Below are 18,956 nucleotides of genomic sequence, written 5' to 3'. Positions count from 1 at the left end.
ACACTTGGGAGGTTAAATAGAATTTACACATAAATTTAAATGAATACATTTAGAAAAATGCCTTTCTTAATACACATGGGAGTCTTGCCTGGAATGCTGGGTCGAAGGTTATAACAACAGTGGGCCTTCATCATTGATATACAATGGGCATATGTTCTACAACTGATATTAGATGTCTAGGTAGGGCCTCTAAGTTCCTGTGTATGAAAGAAGTCGGAAATCATGTAATTGGCAACTAATACAAGAATGCTATATATTACAAAGATACAATCCTAAAACACATTAGATATTTTAAAGCTCATTAAATATTTTTAAGAAGGTTGACATTTGATTCTAAATTATTAGTGGCTGATTGGCATATGACACAAAATTAGTATATTTATTAGTTATGGTCTCAGCTGCATTGTATGCCCTAAGAAAAACCCTAGAAAATTTGAAGTAAACATAACCTTTGCTTGAAGTCTGTATTAACATGGGGTTGGGGGAAGTAGCATTTCACTCTGTAACAGACAGAACATACAATCACAATGTATCCTGAGTTGCTGGAAAGTCATCATATGTACGTTGACTGCTACTATCACAGTTACTACGTATAGTGTAAGCATGATCAAAATTCACAATACAAGATATTTTATTTCTATGTTAATGCATAGATACCTTATACAATTTTAGAGACTCATCACCTGTGTGAGATCTCTGATGTCTATCAAGATTAGGTTTAATGAAAAATCATTTTCCCCATTCAGAAGATGAGAACGGTTTCTCTCCTGTGTGAGTTCTCTGATGACTGACAAGATTTGAATGTTGCCGAAAACATTTTCCACATTCAGAACATAAGAACGGTTTCTCTCCTGTGTGAGTTCTCTGATGACTGACAAGATGTGAATCTTGCCGAAAACATTTTCCACATTCAGAACAAGAGAAGGGTTTCTCTCCTGTGTGAGTTCTCTGATGACTGACAAGATTTGAATGTTGCCGAAAACATTTTCCACATTCAGAACATGAGAACGGTTTCTCTCCTGTGTGAGTTCTCTGATGACTGACAAGATGTGAATGTTGCCGAAAACATTTTCCACATTCAGAACAAGAGAAGGGTTTCTCTCCTGTGTGAGCTCTCTGATGACTGACAAGACTTGAATGATGCAGAAAACATTTTCCACATTCAGAACATGAGAATGGTTTCTCTCCTGTGTGAGTTCTCTGATGACTGACAAGACTTGAATGATGCAGAAAACATTTTCCACATTCAGAACATGAGAATGGTTTCTCTCCTGTGTGAGCTCTTTGATGATCTACAAACGCTGATTTTCTAACAAAACATTTTCCACATTCAGAACATGAGAATGGTTTCTCTCCTGTGTGAGTTCTCTGATGATGAACAAGGTTTGATTTATTGATAAAACATTTTTCACATACAGAACATGAAAACGGTTTCTCTCCTGTGTGAGTTCGCTCATGACTGACAAGACTTGAATGTTGCCGAAAACATTTTCCACATTCAGAACATGAGAATGGTTTCTCTCCTGTGTGAGTTCTCTGATGATGGACAAGAACTGCTTCAGTTACAAAACATTTTCCACATTCAGAACATGGGAACGGTTTCACTCCTGTGTGAGTTCTCTGATGACTGACAAGCTCTGCTTTAGTGACAAAACATTTTCCACATTCAGAACATGAGAACAATTTCTCTCCTGTGTGAATTCTCTCATGATGGACAAGCACTGCTTTATTGATAAAACATTTTCCACATACAGAACATGAAAACGGTTTCTCTCCTGTGTGAGTTCGCTCATGACTGACAAGACTTGAATGTTGCCGAAAACATTTTCCACATTCAGAACATGAGAATGGTTTCTCTCCTGTGTGAGTTCTCTGATGATGGACAAGAACTGCTTTAGTTACAAAACGTTTTCCACATTCAGAACATGAGAACAATTTCTCTCCTGTGTGAATTCTCTCATGATGGACAAGCACTGCTTTAGTGACAAAACATTTTCCACATTCAGAACACGAGAACGGTTTCTCTCCTGTGTGAGTTCGCTCATGACTGACAAGACTTGATTGTTGCCGAAAACATTTTCCACATTCAGAACATGAGAATGGTTTCACTCCTGTGTGAGTTCTCTGATGATGGACAAGAACTGCTTTAGTTACAAAACATTTTCCACATTCAGAACATGGGAACGGTTTCACACCTGTGTGAGTTCTGTGATGACTGACAAGCTCTGCTTTAGTGACAAAACATTTTCCACATTCAGAACATGAGAATGATTTCTCTCCTGTGTGAGCTTTCTGATGACGGACAAGAACTGCTTTAGTGACAAAATATTTTCCACATTCACTACAAAAGAAATGTTTATCTACTGTGTGAGTTCTTGGATGTCTACCAAGAGTTTCTTTATGACTAAAACATCCTCCACTTTCAGAGTTAAAGTCCTTGGTTCTGTTATTAAAAGATTTCTTCATAGCATTGCTTCGTGTATTTCTTTCAGTAAAATCTCTCCTGACAAATACTCCTGAAAGAAATATACTGGGAGTTAAAGGAAATCGGTCACTATAAATTATTTTTTGCCATACTTAGAAAAAATTACAATATTTTTTTTTAATAGATAAGAAATACGACCATAAGATGTCAGTGACTGAGAAGAAATTAAAGCGGCACTGTCATGCCGAACTTACCTTTCCCCAATCAATTCATCTTCTCTCCCTCTGTCAGGATCTGTTATTCATGTCTTCCGGTCTGCTCTAGTTTTCTTTAAAACATAAAACAAAGTGTGCTTTATTTCCGGTGGTCAGATAAATTTTCCCATAATTCTTAGCTTTCCTCCCTGTTCCTACCATGCTTCCTGTCAGTATTGCCGAACGTCCTGTCACCAAGACAGAACGCCGGCAAAACTGCCGAATTGCATCCCAACAGAATGAGAAAATTTTTTCCTTTTGTGTTAGAACGCAATTCGTGACTTTGTTCGTATCGGAATTTCATTCGAATTAATGAAACTCCGATCCTATTAATTGCCGCTGCTGCATCTTGCAGTAGCTTAGTAGATAGCTCCCTAATTCCCACGGTATTAGGGAGCTATCTACCAAAAGGCTGAAAGACCTTGTAACAAAAAACCCTGTTTTATCCTTATAATTGCTGCATGGAACTGTGAACAAAGACTACGAACAAGGCGCTAATTTGTGAACGTATACATCCGAACAATCTGCGTTCAATGATGGAAAGTACAAACAGTTCCGTTTGTGCATTTTACACATATTACAATTCGCCAGCGAACCGTTCAGCACATCACTCGTTACAATTAGAGTTTGGGATTGATAGTAAGGAGATATTTACATATTTAAGAATTACATTTTATCTGGCGAAATTCTTGGACTTCCAGCTTAATAGAAATATTAGTAATGTTAAAAAAATTCTGGAAACTTATAGAACTAAAGGCCATATTTCTAGATGTTATGAATTTTTAAAGGATTCTCAGAAATTCTCTGTCTGGAAATCTAAGACTAAGTGGGAAAAATAATTACATATTGTAATTTCTGAACAAGAAATGATAAGTGCGATAGTTAAAGTCAATAAATCGGTACACTGCTTGAATATAGTAGAGAATTTTTACAAATTCATAAACAGATGGTCCCAGTGAAATTGGCTAAAATGTATAAAGATCAGAATCATGCCTGCTGGCGATGTGAGGATGGGAAAGAAGATTATCTCCATATATGGTAGCACTGTAAAATTTTAAGCAATATATGGAAGTATGTATACCAACAGATTTATAACATCTGTCAGATATATATCCCCTTTACACCTCAACGTTTTCTGTTACATCTGGGATGGCCCGCTATGTCTACTGAGAAATCTATGCTGATAATACATATTTTAATGGCAGTTAAGATAGTATTAGCCAGATATTGGAAAAGTAATCAATTATTAGAGTGGATTGAAATTAAAAAACAAGCAATATACCAATTTATACCAGTTTATAATATAGATTGTTTGGGTCCCCCCGCTGTGTGTTTGATCCCAAAGTGATACCAGCAACGAGGTACCCATTATTGAAAGAAAGGGAAATTGGATATTACATGCTTGGTTCTTCGGGATGGTGTGTGTGTTTGGTATGAATAATGTTTTTAGTTATACCTCTAATTTGTCATTTATGTTATCTATAGATATGGTTTATATCAGCAATGCTATAGACATTTTCTATGGGTGTATGTATTTAAAGCTATATATGCACGGACTGTAAAAGTATTTTCTTTATGATAGCAGATTGGATACATATCTGTTATATATTGAACTGCTTTAGAGGTACTGTAGGTATGTATGCTTGAAATTTGTAATATGAAAAAACTTTGAAGAAATACAAATATATAAAAAAATAAATAAAAATACCTGTACGCCTGCATAGAAATGCTCTAACCTCTAGACCTAATCTTACGTTATTTCATTTTACATGCTCTATTATTGTTGCCTTGTCAGATTAACACATCAATCTATACCATAGTAAAAATGTGCACTGTTCAATCATTAAAATAGTGAGGGGGAAATAAGATAACTGACTTGTAAAGAAAAATAAAACTTACCATTTGATGTCTTCTTTTTTCAAAAATCTTAATTTTTCTTAAATCTTCATTTTTCAGCGCCAAAAAAGGCCAAATAAAAAAACCATCATACCTGTCGAACTTAAAATAAAATAAAAAACCTGGGCGCAAAAATAAAAACCTGACGCTAATTTCTTTTATCCATCTTCACCCATGGAGGGCAAGGCGCAGACTGAGCTCCGCAGGGCGGGGAAAGGCTTATAAAGCCTTGCCCCGCCCTGCAATTAGGCTAAGAACCCTCTGATTGGTTGGTTTAAGCAAATCAGAGTGCTCTTTGTCATTTTACACAGCGTGGGAAAATTCCAAAGAACTTGCGGAGCTCAGTCTGCGCCATGCCCTCCATGGGTGAAGATGGATTAATTTTTTTTAGCGTCGGGTTATTTCTTTTTCGTCAGGTTTTTTTTTTTTGCACTGGGGTTTATTTTATTTTAAGTTCGACGGGTATGATGGTTTTTTATTTGGCCTTTTTGGGGGCTGAAAAATGAAGATTTTAGAAAAATGAAGATTTTAGAAAAATGAAGACATCAAATGGTAAGTTTTATTTTTCTTTATAGGTTAGTTATTTTATTCCCCTATCACCAATTTTAGGGTGAGGGGGCTAGGTAGGGGATAGTTTTTTACTTGGATGGGGTGGGGGGTGACGTGGGGCTTGGGGACCACTAGTCAACTTGGGGGGGGGGGATTTTAATTTTGGGCCACCACCCGCTTCTCAGGGTTGGGGGCCGGGGGGGGGGGAGGACAATAGGTCCCCCCGCCCTTATTGTTATTTAGGGCCCCAACACGTCGCTCAGGGGTGGGGTCCTGGGGGGGGGAGGACAATAGGTCCCCCCGCCCTTGTTATTTAGAGCCCCCACACGTCGCTCAGGGGTGGGGGCCTGGGGTGGGGGAGGACAATAGGCCCCCCCTTTAGTTATTTAGGGCCCCCACAGGCTGCTCACTGTTAAGTAGACATGCCCCTATAGCAAGTAGGGGCATTCAGGAGATTTTAATCTCCCTTATGCTATTATGGGGGTCCACAGGGACTTCCTCTACCCACACAAAGATGGCGGCGCCTTGAATATAGAACGGGGCAGAAAATTAAGATTAGACAATAGGTAATATGGGTGGCTTAGGGAAATTTGGGGTTGACTAAGTGGTCAGTTAGGTGTAGTGGAGTCGGGAGTGGGGGTGGAAAAAAAAACGTGATTCGGCCATGACAGTGCTGCTTTAAGTATGTTGTGTGCTTTACCCCCTTCCCTAGCAAACCTATGTATACTCTCTTTTTCTTTAATTTGCTTTGCAAACTTAGATTTAGTCCATAAAGCCTCACTTATCTACATTCTAAACACATGCAGCATCTACTACCTAAGGTTCTGATATTGAAATTGTATTAGATTCCTTGTTTATTATTATTATTATTATTTTATTATTTTTATAGCGCCAACAAATTCCGTAGCGCTGTACAATGGGTGGACTAACAGACACATAATTGAGATCAGACCACTGGACGTACAGGAACAGAGGGGGTTGAGGGCCCTGCTCTATGAGCTTACATGCTAGAGGGAGTGGGGTATAGTGACACAAAGGGTTAAAGTAGGGGAATTAAATAGTTTGTTAGAGAAGGGTTTATTGAGTGCTTGGTAGGTCATTGTTGACAGTTGCAGGAAGGGAGTCATGGGGTGGGGGATGAGAAACCTGCTGACAGTTTAATTGATACGCTTTAATGAAGAAGTGAGTTTTCAAAGATTTCTTGAAGGAGTGGAGGCTGGGTGAAAGTCTGATTGAGGAGGGAAGGGAGTTCCACAGAATAGATGCAGCCCTGGAGAAGTCTTGAAGGCGAGCATCAGAGGTGGGGATCCGGGCAGAGGATAGGCGTAGGTCTTGGGCTGAGCGCAGGGGTCTCGACGGAATATACTTGTGTATGAGGGAGGATAAGTATGTTGGAGCAGTATTATGTAGGGATTTGTAAGCAAGCGCCAGAATTTTGAATTGGGCTCTATATCTAACTGGAAGCCAATGCAGGGATTGACAGAGCGTGGAGGCGTGGGAGGTGCGACCGGACAGGAAAATAAGCCTCGCAGCTGCATTCATTATAGATTGCAGCGGTGCAAGCTGGGAACATGTAAGACCGGTGAGAAGGGGATTGCAATAGTCAAGGCGAGAGAGAACAACAGCATGAACCTTAGCCGCGTCCGGCGTTAGATATGGGCGGATGCGCGCTATGTTCTTGAGTTGGAAGCGACAGGATTTGGCCATCGATTGGACATCAGGAGTAAAAGAGAGGTCAGAATCAAAAAGAACCACTAGGCAGCGAGCCTGCGAGGTAGAGGTGATAGTGGCACCGTTGACTTGGATGTTGACAGACATGGGAGTAACAGCACTTGAGGGAGGAAAAACTAGAAGTTCTGTTTTGTACAGGTTGAGTTTAAGGAAGTGAGCAGCCATCCAGTTGGAAATAGCAGAGAGGCAGTCAGAAACACAAGTCAAGGTGGGTGGAGAGAGATCAGGGGAGGACAGGTAGATTTGCGTGTCATCTGCATATAAATGATATTGGAAGCCAAAGGAGCTGATGAGTTTACCAAGGGAGGCAGTATAGATAGAGAAAAGCAGGGGGCCGAGGACAGAACCTTGGGGGACGCCAACAGAGAGGGGTTGGGGAGAAGAGGCAGAGCCAGAGAAAGAAACACTGAAAGAGCGCTGGGAGAGGAAGGAGGAGCACCAGGAGAGAGCAGTATCCCGTAGACCAAAGTTACGGAGAATGTGAAGAAGCTGTTGATGATCAAAGGCGGCAGACAGATCAAGGAGGATTAGGATAGAGTATTGGCCGCGAGATTTAGCAGCAATTAAATTGTTGGATACTTTGGTCACAGCACGGAATCCAGACTGAAGGGGGTCAAACAGAGAGTTTGATTCAAGAAATTTTGTCAATCTGGCGTACACAACTCTCTCGAGGATCTTGGAGGCAAATGGCAGAAGCGAGATAGGGCGGTAGTTGGATGGGGAGTTGGGCTTTTTCAGAATCGGGGTTACAGTTGCATGTTTGAACGGTGAGGGAAATGTGCCAGAGGAAAGGGAGAGATTGAAAATGTTAGCGAGAGGAGGAGCAAGAGAGGGAGACAAAGTGCGGATGAGATGCGAGGGAATAGGATCGAGAGAGCAGGTGGTGGGGCGGGAGGACAGGAGCAGAGCAGATAGGGGAAGGAGAGAGATTAGAGATCTCTTTCCTGATTGTAGAGATCTTCTCAGTGAAATGAGATGCAAAGTTGGTGGCGGACAAGGTGGTGGAAGGAGGGGGTGTCACAGGGCGAAGAAGAGCATCAAAAGTGTGAAACAGGTGTTTGGGTTGATGGGACAGTGTGCTTATGAGGGTGTTGAAGTAGTTTACTTTTGCAGAGGAAAGAGCCATGCTGTAGGAGCGCAGCATAAATTTATAGTGGACAAAGTCAGATGCAGAGTGAGACTTTCTCCAGCAGCGTTCAGCAGTTCTGGAACATTTTTGGAGGTAACGGGTCAGCTTAGTGTGCCAGGGTTGTAATTGGGGGCGCTTGCTGAGTTTAACTGTAGGAGGTGCCATGATGTCAAGTTGAGAGGAGAGAGTGGAGTTGTAGAGTGAGGATGCCGAGTTAGGGCAGTTGAGATTTGAGATGGGTAAAAGGAGTGTTTGAAGTTTGGTGGAGAAGTGCTGGAGATCGAGGGAGTTGAGGTTTCTGCGAGGTTGGAGAGTTGATGGTGGTGAAATTTTGGTATGGGGTAAGCAGATGTTAAATGTTAGCAGATGGTGGTCAGACAAAGGAAATGGACCAGTGGAGAGATCAGAGGTGGTACAGAGATTGGTGAAGATGAGGTCAAGAGTGTTTCCTGCAGTGTGAGTTGCTGAGGTAGAAATCTGTGTGAGTCCAAAGGAGGAGGTTACAGAGAGCAGACGAGAGGCATCAGGGCAGTTGAGCTTGTTGATAGGGATATTGAAGTCCCCAAGTATGAGAGAGGGAGTGCTAGAGGAAAGAAAGTGGGGTAACCAGGAGGAAAAGTGTTCAATAAATAGTTTAGGTTGACCGGGGGGTCGATAGATGATGGCAATTCTTAAAGGAGTGGGCTTAAAAAGGCGTACCGTGTGAACTTCAAAGGAAGTAAAGGATAGGGCAGGGGCAGGGAGGATAGGTTGAAAGGTACATTGAGGGGAGAGAAGGATGCCTACACCACCTCCTTTACAGTCTAGTCTAGGAGAATGGTAGAACTGTAGACCACCGAAACATAAAGAAGCAGGAGTAGCGGTATCGGATGGGGACAGCCAGGTCTCAGTGAGTGCCAGTATTGTGAGTGAGTTGGAGATGATGAGGTCATGTATAGCTGTAGATTTGATATTACTACAAATGGAGCGAGCATTCCAGAGTGCACACTGAATTGTGGTAGAGGAGGATAAACTGCAGGGTATTTGGAGGAGGTTTGCATGGTTTCTGGTTATTTTAGTGTGAGCAGATGAGGTGAGGGGCCCTGGGTTGGGAGAGACGTCACCGGCTGCCAGAAGTAGGAGGAGAGAGAGTGACAGGAGGTGTGAATGGGTTTTATAAGGGCGGCGACTAGGGTGAGATTGGGTTAGAGCAGGAGAGAGAGAATTGAGAAATGAGTGCAGGGCTTGAGATGAGAGAAGGGGGGAGTGTAGCAAATTGGGATTCATGTAAATATGAGTGTGTTGTTGAGGGAAGTGGGTGGAAGTGGATATTTTGATCCTGAGGGAGATGAGAGAGAAGGAGAGGAGGAGAATGTAGAGCATTGCTCTGATGGTTAGGTAATTAGAGGAAAGGAGAATGAGCAGAAGTAAGGAGAAGGATTGAGTGTTAGGGGTTAAGAAGGTGGATTGTGCTTATTACTTGTAGTGTTTGCAGCTGCTATTTGAGATTATCTAAAGTTGTGTGTGGGATTCTATCTATAAATGTAGTAAGGAACTTGGGGTGGGGTGGTGAGGGGAGGGGTGGGGTGGTGAGGGGAGGGGTGGGCGGGAATCTAAGCACTGTTCAGGTTTGCTAGAAGTGGTCTTTTAAAACTCAGACTGTGGAAGACAGATGATAGGGTCAAAACAGGACTGCAATAAAAGCTATGGAATGGAGATGCACAGAGGAGGTGAGGATTGGTGAAGCAAGACATTCGGGTGGGTATAAATAAAATAAGGGGGGGAGCAGAAATAACAGACAAAGTCTTTAGAGATAAGCAGAATGTTGAATAACATTTAAGTTAACAAACCAATGATGAGCAGGGCAGGGAGCAAATAGCTTTGGCATGCAGGACAAGACAAACTGCAGAATATATGTATATATGAACAAACACACACATGCATATGTGTATATATATATATATATGTATATATATATATATATATATATATATATATATATATATATATATATATATATATACACACACACATACATATATACACACACACCTACAGACCTGCCAGTGGAAATGAAAATAGTAAAACCCATACATAGAAAAACTGACAATATTTTTTCTGGTTTATGGTTATATAAATTTTTAGTTCAGTAATAACAATTTGTTTGTATATTTATTAGGGATGCACCGAAATCATAAAAATATGGGTCGAAACCGAAAAATTCAGGATGTCCTTGGCCGAAAACTGAAACCGAAAATGACTTTTTCCCCCCAAATTATTTTAAAAAGTTTTTTTTTTCTATAATTTTTGTAATATTAGACTTTTTAATAAATGTAATTAATTTAATATGAAAAAACTTCCCTTCTCTTTTAGTGGTCATATTGTGTTAGGGCGAATAGAGGTTCAACTTGAATGTTCTAACTAGCGTATTGTTCTCCCCTCTCCTCCCCTGTCCCATAGTGTTCTTTCCCCCCTCCTCTGTCCCAAAAACAAAATGTATTTTTTATTTTATTTTTTTGCCAAATTTGACCCCTTTTCAGCCAAAACGGGATAGGCCCATTGTCGGCCGGACATTTCGTTGCATCCCTAATATTTATAACACATATACCTAGTGTTTTTCAGCAAAAACAACACACCTTTCTCACCACTTTATGGGTTTTGACATGTTTTTGTTTTATTATGATTTTCAGCTCTTTACAATTCATATACATTTAGAGCCAAGGGATGTGCATGTGATTGGGTTTTGAAACTAATCAAACAGAAGGGAGGATATTTATAATATCATTAAAGATCTAAAAAAAGAGGGGAAAAATGTTTTCTGGTCATATTATGTTCCAGACAAACACACGGAACAAAAATAACATTTTTAAATAATACTTCCCCTAAATAATCAGCTTAAATTATCCAATTACCAGAGAGATACTTCCAGGTATAAGCTTTGGGCTCTATTTATCTATTTCATCTAATGGGACTTTACTGATTATGTAACATTCTGCTGTTTATTTCTGATACTCGTCCCTTTTGAGCCTTGTAGGCTTCCTTACTCTCCACTAAAGATAGAACTTTCTGTATGTTGTAACCCTGGCGACCACTTACTTCCACTTACAGTACAAGCGTGGAACGCATGATGGCTGCTGATTGGAACGCATGGGCCATACAGACGGGACTACCGGAAATGACGTCACACGAACAAAGAAGGACCATTTTTCTTGTTTTTCAATTTTTATACATATAATAAAGCAGTTTATATTTTCTGATATTTTCCAAGTCTGGCTTTCAATACTGTGTTGTCATCACCCAAAAGCTGAGAGGGAACCCTGGACCAGCACCCCAATCATCCAAGGGAAGGCACCCTAAAGCAATTTCCAAGTCTCCATCTAGCAAATGCAATTGAATTTAGCGCACAGAAACCTATTTTAACTGTATTACACTGTTATACCTTTCTGTAGATTGTCAGCTGTATCCTCTGTACTCTGTTTGGCGATATTTGACGTATAGTATACTGTCCGGAATATCCTGTGAGGAAGCTGTTTTCATTTGTATTGGAGAAGTCAGTGATTCCCAAACTGTGCACACAGGGGTGCCGCTGAATGTTCCCCCGGTGCTATGATTATAGCACCGAGTAAACATTACTGCTGAACCAGGGCCCGGTTGGGTGCCACGGTCCTCTAATACCGCGACCGGGCCCCTGTAATGTCAGCTGGCTGGGAGGAAGTGAAAGCCTGTGTTACAGAAGTCCCCTCTGTCTGCTACAACCTAGTTACTTTTGCTATTATTTTTGGTTACTTTTACCCGAACAAGTATTACAGGGCATTCGTATGTACGAATGGCCAACCACCTGCCCCCTGGCTTCTTAGAACACATGAAAAGGACATTACCCATACACTAGGTGCCACCCACGTTCTCAAGGGCGAACTATTGAAAGTAACTACGCAAATCCAGAATGACTTGGCTCATCACTGGTATGATATATTCACAGGTTGGTCCCCCACAGGTGCTCAAATTGTTAGATCATTCTTTTATCCATTGGTGATAGTTGTACTTGTAATGTTACTTATGATTCTGTACAATTGTTATAATTGCTATCTTACCTGTACCCTGAAAAATATGTTGTGTCTCCGTCTCGCATCCTCCTGGGCATCTAGGCGTCGTTCAAGCATCATGTTTTTGCGGCTCAGTTCCTGCACATCAGTCTGCAGTGTGGTGATAGTGCGCTGGCGGTCCTGAGAGGAGTCCTCCAGCATGGCAATTCGGCCTGTGAGGCCTTTCAGCTCTCCCCTTAATGCGATGACATCCACAAGGATGTTTGTTTGTAAGTCCGCTAGTAGGGCTTTTAGCACCCCGGTGGTGACCAGGTCGGCATCAGGATCATTCCTTGCCTTGCCTGGTTTTGCCCTCGGCTTTGGGTCTGGGGCTCGGAAGTATTCCTCTTCAGTTCCCTCTTAGCAGTCGTCCGAGAAGTCCGTGCAACCTCCGTGGAGGGCCGCCATATTGGCTTCGCTCGGACCGCATGCTTGCTGCCACATTTCCCCTATTGTCAGTCCTGGGGTTGGTTTGTCCGACATCTGTTTTTTATGTTTACGTCCCATCAGCCTTGATGGGTGTCTGCGTGTGGTCGGTGGTTAGTGGGGGTAGTTTAGGCAGTTTTTCGGCTTAATTTCTCCGGTTTTAACTCGGAGCTCAAGAGTAGTGCGTCCGTTCACCTCGGCTGTCAGGCTCCGCCCCCCCCCCCTCTATGCTGTTGATCATGTTCTTCCCTAGCGTTATCCAATTCTCCATCCATAACAAAATTTGTGTCGCCACACATTACCAAACTGCCTCTCACATTCTCATTCACTAAGTCCATCAATTTCCTAAAAAACTGCAACTGACCGGTATTTGGAAAATACATGTTCACAATAGTATATTCAATAGTATTGAGTGATCCTATCCATATTAACCCCTTAATGACACAACTTCTGGAATAAAAGGGAATCATGACGGAATATATCCGTCGTCTGTCCTTAAGGGGTTAAATACCTCCCGTCATCATCCGTTATTACTTTGTCAAACATGCTACATTCCTGTGAAAGAAAATCGATGTACCTCTAGACTTGGATTTATAAGTGGTATGGTATTGGACTGGGAAAAGCTTTGACATAATCTTATGGTCTTTATCATCTTTAAAATGCGTTTCCTGTACACAGATGACATCTAATTTGTTGGATTTTGCTTCTTTGAATAATAATCGTCTCTTGTGGGCGGTGTTCAGGCCTCTCACATTAAATGACATTTTAAAACCACGGTTTATGGAACAGCAATACCTGGTAAAGGGTAAAAGAACATTCAACTTTGTTAGAGTCCAAGCAACTGCCTTCCAAGAGAGAAACATGCAAGTTCAACAATACTGTCAAAACAAACTCAAGCTGTGTACATGTGTGTATAGGAATAGTGAATAAACAGATTTTTGTAAGTTGCTGATGCCACGTAATATGCATTTTTGTATGAAGCATTTCAGTGGTTCATGGTCTGGAAATGTTTCTACCAAACTTTAAATGGATGGACAAAAAATATAGAAAAATAAAAATGGAGTACAAAAACTTGGGTATATACCCCTATCAGGGGAGAAAAACAAACAAAAAACGTTTCTCCATCTCAGGGTGTTAGGCCCAGGTTGGGGGGAGAGAAGGCTACTGGATACAAGGGGAGCCAATATAAATAGTAAATAACAAAACAAAGAGCAACTTTTTAAGTATGAAATTTGAAAGGACAAAAAGCACAAAACAATAGAAAATAATAATAAAATTAAATAAATATGAAATTATATAAAAAAAACTATTTTGATTGTATAAATTTAGAAAGTGTTAAGTAATCAAATCGATTTCTGAAATAAACCGTAGAGGCACATATCAAATAACCGTTGGTGTGCAAACTCAAAAGTCTGACATAAAAAAGAGAAACAAGTCAAGATTCAAAATAATCCCAATAAATCTCCGGACTGGAGCAGGACTTGATAGTCTGTTTCAGAGAAAGTATTCTCAGAACCATACCATAAAAATATATAAAGAGAAAAAAAATCATGAAAATAAAAGTCTAGAAATAAATAAATAAAATTCCTTTGTGAAGATAGGAAGAACATCTCAACTTGAAGTGTCGAACAACTTACCACCGTGGAAAATGAAGACTGTAGCTCTATGAGCTGGAATTTCAGGAAGTATCCGATTTGCTTCTCTTGCTGGCCTGCATAGAAGTAGATGGCGAGAGTCTACGAGGCGAAACCTGACATCAATTCATGGATTTGATGAGTTGCATTCCTTCCTCAGGTGACAGGATTATGAAATTCAAACGATCTATTCGGAAAAGGACTTTAACAAGGAATCCCCATCTATATCTTATCCCTCTTTGTCTTAGCTCCACAGTGAAAAGTTGAAATTCCCTGCGTCGCCTCATTGTTTGAGCAGAGAAGTCTTGGAAGACCTTCATGCCGCTGTAATCCCCCGTGAGGCCTGACGTGCGTACTGCACCAAGAAATTCCTCTTTAATGTGGTAGTAGTGAAATCTCACTATCACATCTTTGGGTGCAGTTGCAGGTGCATTGCCGGGATTTGGCAATCTATGGATGCGGTCCAGTAGTAAATCTGTATTTTTTACCAGTTGGTAGAGCTGACTTCACCTTTGTCTGGAAATAACTTTAATTCTGGAGAATCGATATTGTCAGGGATCCCCCTCATCCTTAGGTTATTACACCTACTTCTATCCTCAGCGTCCGCTAACTTTTCGCCTTGATCTCCCTCTCACCTGCCAGCACATGCAAGCGCCAGCCCTGCAATGTGCCTTCGCGGACTGGAGGGGAGATCAGAGATCTCCCTCCCCGGTTCGCAGGCACTATGCTGGCAGTCAGCGGGGGGAGGGAGTGAGAGAGGACCCGGGAGCTCAGTCTGCAGCTCCTCTGGGTCCTACTCTCGTGAGCACGGAGCGTTGCCGCGGTTACCACGGCACCGCTCCAAATCTCGCGAGAGTTAACTCAAGCCCTGGAGCTGTGGGCTAGAGTTCACTCTCAACACTAGGCCCACTAGGGAATCCCCACCGGACCACCAGGGCTCAAGAAATGTCCCCATAATGAATATTTTAATGAAATAATAAAAAAAATATAAAAAAAAACCCTACCCTTCTTATCTCTCACACACTACACACAATACACTGCCCCCATACACACACACACCGCAACTATTACACACACCGCAACTATTACACACACACATACTGTCCCACACATACACTGCCGCCCTCACTCACACACTACAACCTTCACACACACACACACACACCTCTCACACACCGTCCCCCTAACACACACACACACACTGCACCCCCCTTACACATTGCACCACTCACACACACACATCACTGTTCCTATGCCCTACTACAGCCCCATTTCCCAGCAGACCTCAGGTAAGTTGTCAAACTGTTCTTAAACGGTTTGACTAGATACTCTGGGAGGGGGTCCCGGCACTATTGACACCATAACCACTACACTGAGCTGTAGCGGTTATTGTGTCTGGATAATTTCTTTAAATATTCTACAAGTGCCCCTCCCGAGATCAGGCTCTAGATCCGCCACTGCTATACACTGATTATAAGCATGTCGCTCTGTATAATAATAATAATAATAATAATGAGTATCTATACGCTGATAATACACATGTCGCTCTGTATAATAATACGGAGTATCTATACACTGATAATAAACATGCCGCTCTGTATAATAATACTCAGTACCTATATTCTGATAATAAAACTGTAGCTATGTATAATAATCCTAAGTATACACTGATAATACACATATCACTGTATAATAATACTGAGTATCCATACACTGAAAATATTCATGTCGCTCTGTATAATAATAAAAAGAGTATCTATACGCTGATAACAAACATGTGGCTCTTTATAATAATAACGAGTATCTATACGCTGATAATAAACATGTGGCTCTGTATAATAATACTGAGTATCTATACGCTGATGATAAACATGTCGCTCTGTATAATAATGCTGAGTATCTATACACTGATAATAAACATGTCGCTCTATATAATAATACTGAGTATCTATACACTGATAATAAACATGTCGCTCTGTATAATAATATTGAGTATCTATACACTGATAATAAACATGTCGCTCTGTATAATACTGAGTATCTATACACTGATAATAAACATGTCGCTCTGTATAATAATCTGAGTATCTATACGCTGATAATAAACATGTTGCTCTGTATAATAATACTAAGTATCTATACACTGATAATAAACATGTTGCTCTGTATAATAATAATACTGAGTATCTATACGCTGATAATAAACATGTCGCTCTGTATAATGATACCGAGTACCTGTTATGTTTGATGATAGCTGACTTACAATAACATACCGTCTATTAATCAGCCAGGATTTATTGATCACAAGTCACATATTATGTTCGATCCCTTTGTTGATATACACATTCCTGCTGTAACATACACCCAACATGGCCGAACTCCATACACACACTGGGAAGAGAGAGCAAATCTAGGGGGTGTATCCAACCCAGCATGCCTTGCACACTTACTACAGGTGCTGGTTAGGGACAAACTGTGCATTATGCAAAGCTTCCCTAGAGGGGACTGCTGGTATACACCACAGTATCCACATAATAATACTGAGTATCCATACGCTGATAATAAACATGTCGCTCTGTATAATACTGAATATCTATAGGCTGATAATAAACATGTCGCTCTGTATAATAATACTGAGTATCTCAAACCTAATAAACATGTCGCTCTGTATAATAATTCCGAGTATCTAAACCCTAATAAACATGTCGCTCTGTATAATAATACTGAGTATCTATACCCTGATAATAAACATGTCACTCTGTATAATAATACTGAGTATCTATACCCTGATAATAAACATGTTGCTCTGTATAATAATACTGAGTATCTATACACTGATAATAAACATGTCGCTCTGTATAATAATACTGAGTATCTATACGCTGATAATAAACATGTCACTCTGTATAATAATTCCGAGTATCTATACGCTGATAATAAACATGTCGCTCTGTATAATAATACGGAGTATCTATACGCTGATAATAAACATGTTGCTCTGTATAATAATACTGAGTATCTATACACTGATAATAAACATGTTGCTCTGTATAATAATATTGAATACCTATATTCTGTTAATAAACATGTCGCTCTATATAATAATAATAATAATGAGTATCTTGACATGTGCACAGTCGCCTTGTCGGCATATGCACAAAACCCCCACCAATACCCCTTCCCATAAAAAGACACTGACACCAGGGTTTTGGCAAAACACCCCACAGGATAAAATAATTTTTCATAATTTAATTTCTCTACTAGATGAACAAGATAATCATTCACAACAAATTGGGGATGCGTTGGATATAATAGAGGCCAATATCCCATCTGGATTTAAACCTCCCTCTATGTTTTATCCCCAGGTAGACAAAGGCCCATATATTAAAATGTTCTATGAATTAGTCCTGAAGGATTTAAGAGTTCTCTGTGATACCTTCAAAAAGAAAAGAGACCAGGTTTGTAACAATTTGGACAAATCAGAATCAGCGGCCATTACCAGCCTGAAAGCCAATTGTAACCTTATTATTAAAGGAGCGGATAAAGGAGGGGGGATTGTCCTGTTGGACAAAGTTGACCTATCTTAAGGAAGCTGAGCGGATCTTGGAAAATAGAGATTACTACGAGGTTTTAAGGTATGATCCTACCTCACGCTTTAGGGGTGAATTGAGAGACCTTATAGAATTGGCCTTTTTGACTGGGGCTATAGATAAAAAAGAGAGAAGTTTTTTTCTTACAACACAGGGAGAGATTCCCATTTTTTACTACCTCCCAATGGTGCACAAATCTCTCATTAATCCTCCAGGCCGCCCGATAATATCGGGTCTGATTTCATTGATCTCACCTATTTCTAAGTGGGTTGACTTTCACCTACAGTGATATGTTCCACATCTGCCTTCTTACCTAAAGGATACAGGACACTTGTTGTCTATCAGTAAGGAGATAGAGTGGTCAGATCATTATTGTTGGTTAACAATCGATGTGGCAGCTCTTTACTCCAACATCGACCATATTTTAGGCCTTAAAGCCATTTCTCTTTTTCTACAACCAGATCCCCTTCTTCCAATCAAACAGTCAGAATTTATTATTAAATTTACAGAATTTATGTTGAAACACAACTATTTTGAGTTTAACGGGAAGTTTTTTGTGCAGACAAGGGGAACCTCGATGGGGGTGAGTTTTGCTCCATCCTATGCAAATTTATTTCTGGGTCACTGGGAACACAACATGATTTTTGCTAACCCTTACTGGATGGAGCGACTCGCCTTCTATCGGAGATTTATTGACGACATCATTATTATTTGGAGAGGTGATTGGAACGAAGTAGAAAACTTTATGACCTATATTAATGACAACCAATGGGGCCTTTCCTTTACTTATAAGAAACATAGGTCTTCCATCGATTTCCTAGATCTCACGTTGACTGGGACTAAAGGAAGAATCATCACTAAGACCTTCCAAAAGAGCGTTGATGTGAATGGTTATTTACATGCGAGAAGTGGTCATCATCCCACTTGGATACAAAACATTCCTTTAGGACAATTCACCAGAATCAGACGAAATTGTTCGTTCATGTCTGATTACGAGAAAGAGTCCCTTGTGTTATGCCAACGTTTTATCGATAAGTCCTACCCTCCAAATAAGGTATTACAGGCGTATTTGAAAGGGCACAATTTTAATGTTAATGCTCCGCCTGAGAATCATCTTATGGGCCCTTCTAGTATGGTAAATCCCCCCTCAATAGTGCTTTCTGAACACAATTCTAACACGGTTGAGCACTATAAGATCTTGGATCTATTGGATAATACCCACGTCCCTAAGATGAAAAAAGCAATGTTTAGTATTAGCACA

At 40.5% G+C, this 18,956-nt stretch overlaps 1 protein-coding gene and 1 pseudogene across 1 annotated transcript; one reads left to right on the top strand and one right to left on the bottom strand.

Annotated features, from left to right (window-relative positions):
* The window catches only part of LOC134568447 (zinc finger protein 850-like), a 466,353-nt pseudogene that overhangs the window by 145,202 nt on the left and 302,195 nt on the right, over positions 1 to 18,956 (top strand).
* LOC134569282 (oocyte zinc finger protein XlCOF7.1-like) lies at positions 362 to 2,466 on the bottom strand. Its single transcript, XM_063428201.1, has one exon. It carries the CDS (start codon positions 2,464 to 2,466, stop codon positions 730 to 732), a length of 1,737 nt encoding a protein of 578 aa, XP_063284271.1. The 3' UTR covers positions 362 to 729.

The sequence above is a fragment of the Pelobates fuscus genome, chromosome 7 (assembly GCF_036172605.1).
Source record: "Pelobates fuscus isolate aPelFus1 chromosome 7, aPelFus1.pri, whole genome shotgun sequence".
Taxonomy (NCBI): Eukaryota; Metazoa; Chordata; class Amphibia; order Anura; family Pelobatidae; genus Pelobates; species Pelobates fuscus.
This window is presented reverse-complemented; position numbering and strand designations above follow the sequence as displayed.

What these genes read in the sequence shown, in the direction of transcription:
- LOC134569282 (XM_063428201.1), bottom strand. Translation starts at nt 2,466, where the DNA reads ATGAAGAAATCTTTTAATAACAGAACCAAGGACTTTAACTCTGAAAGT.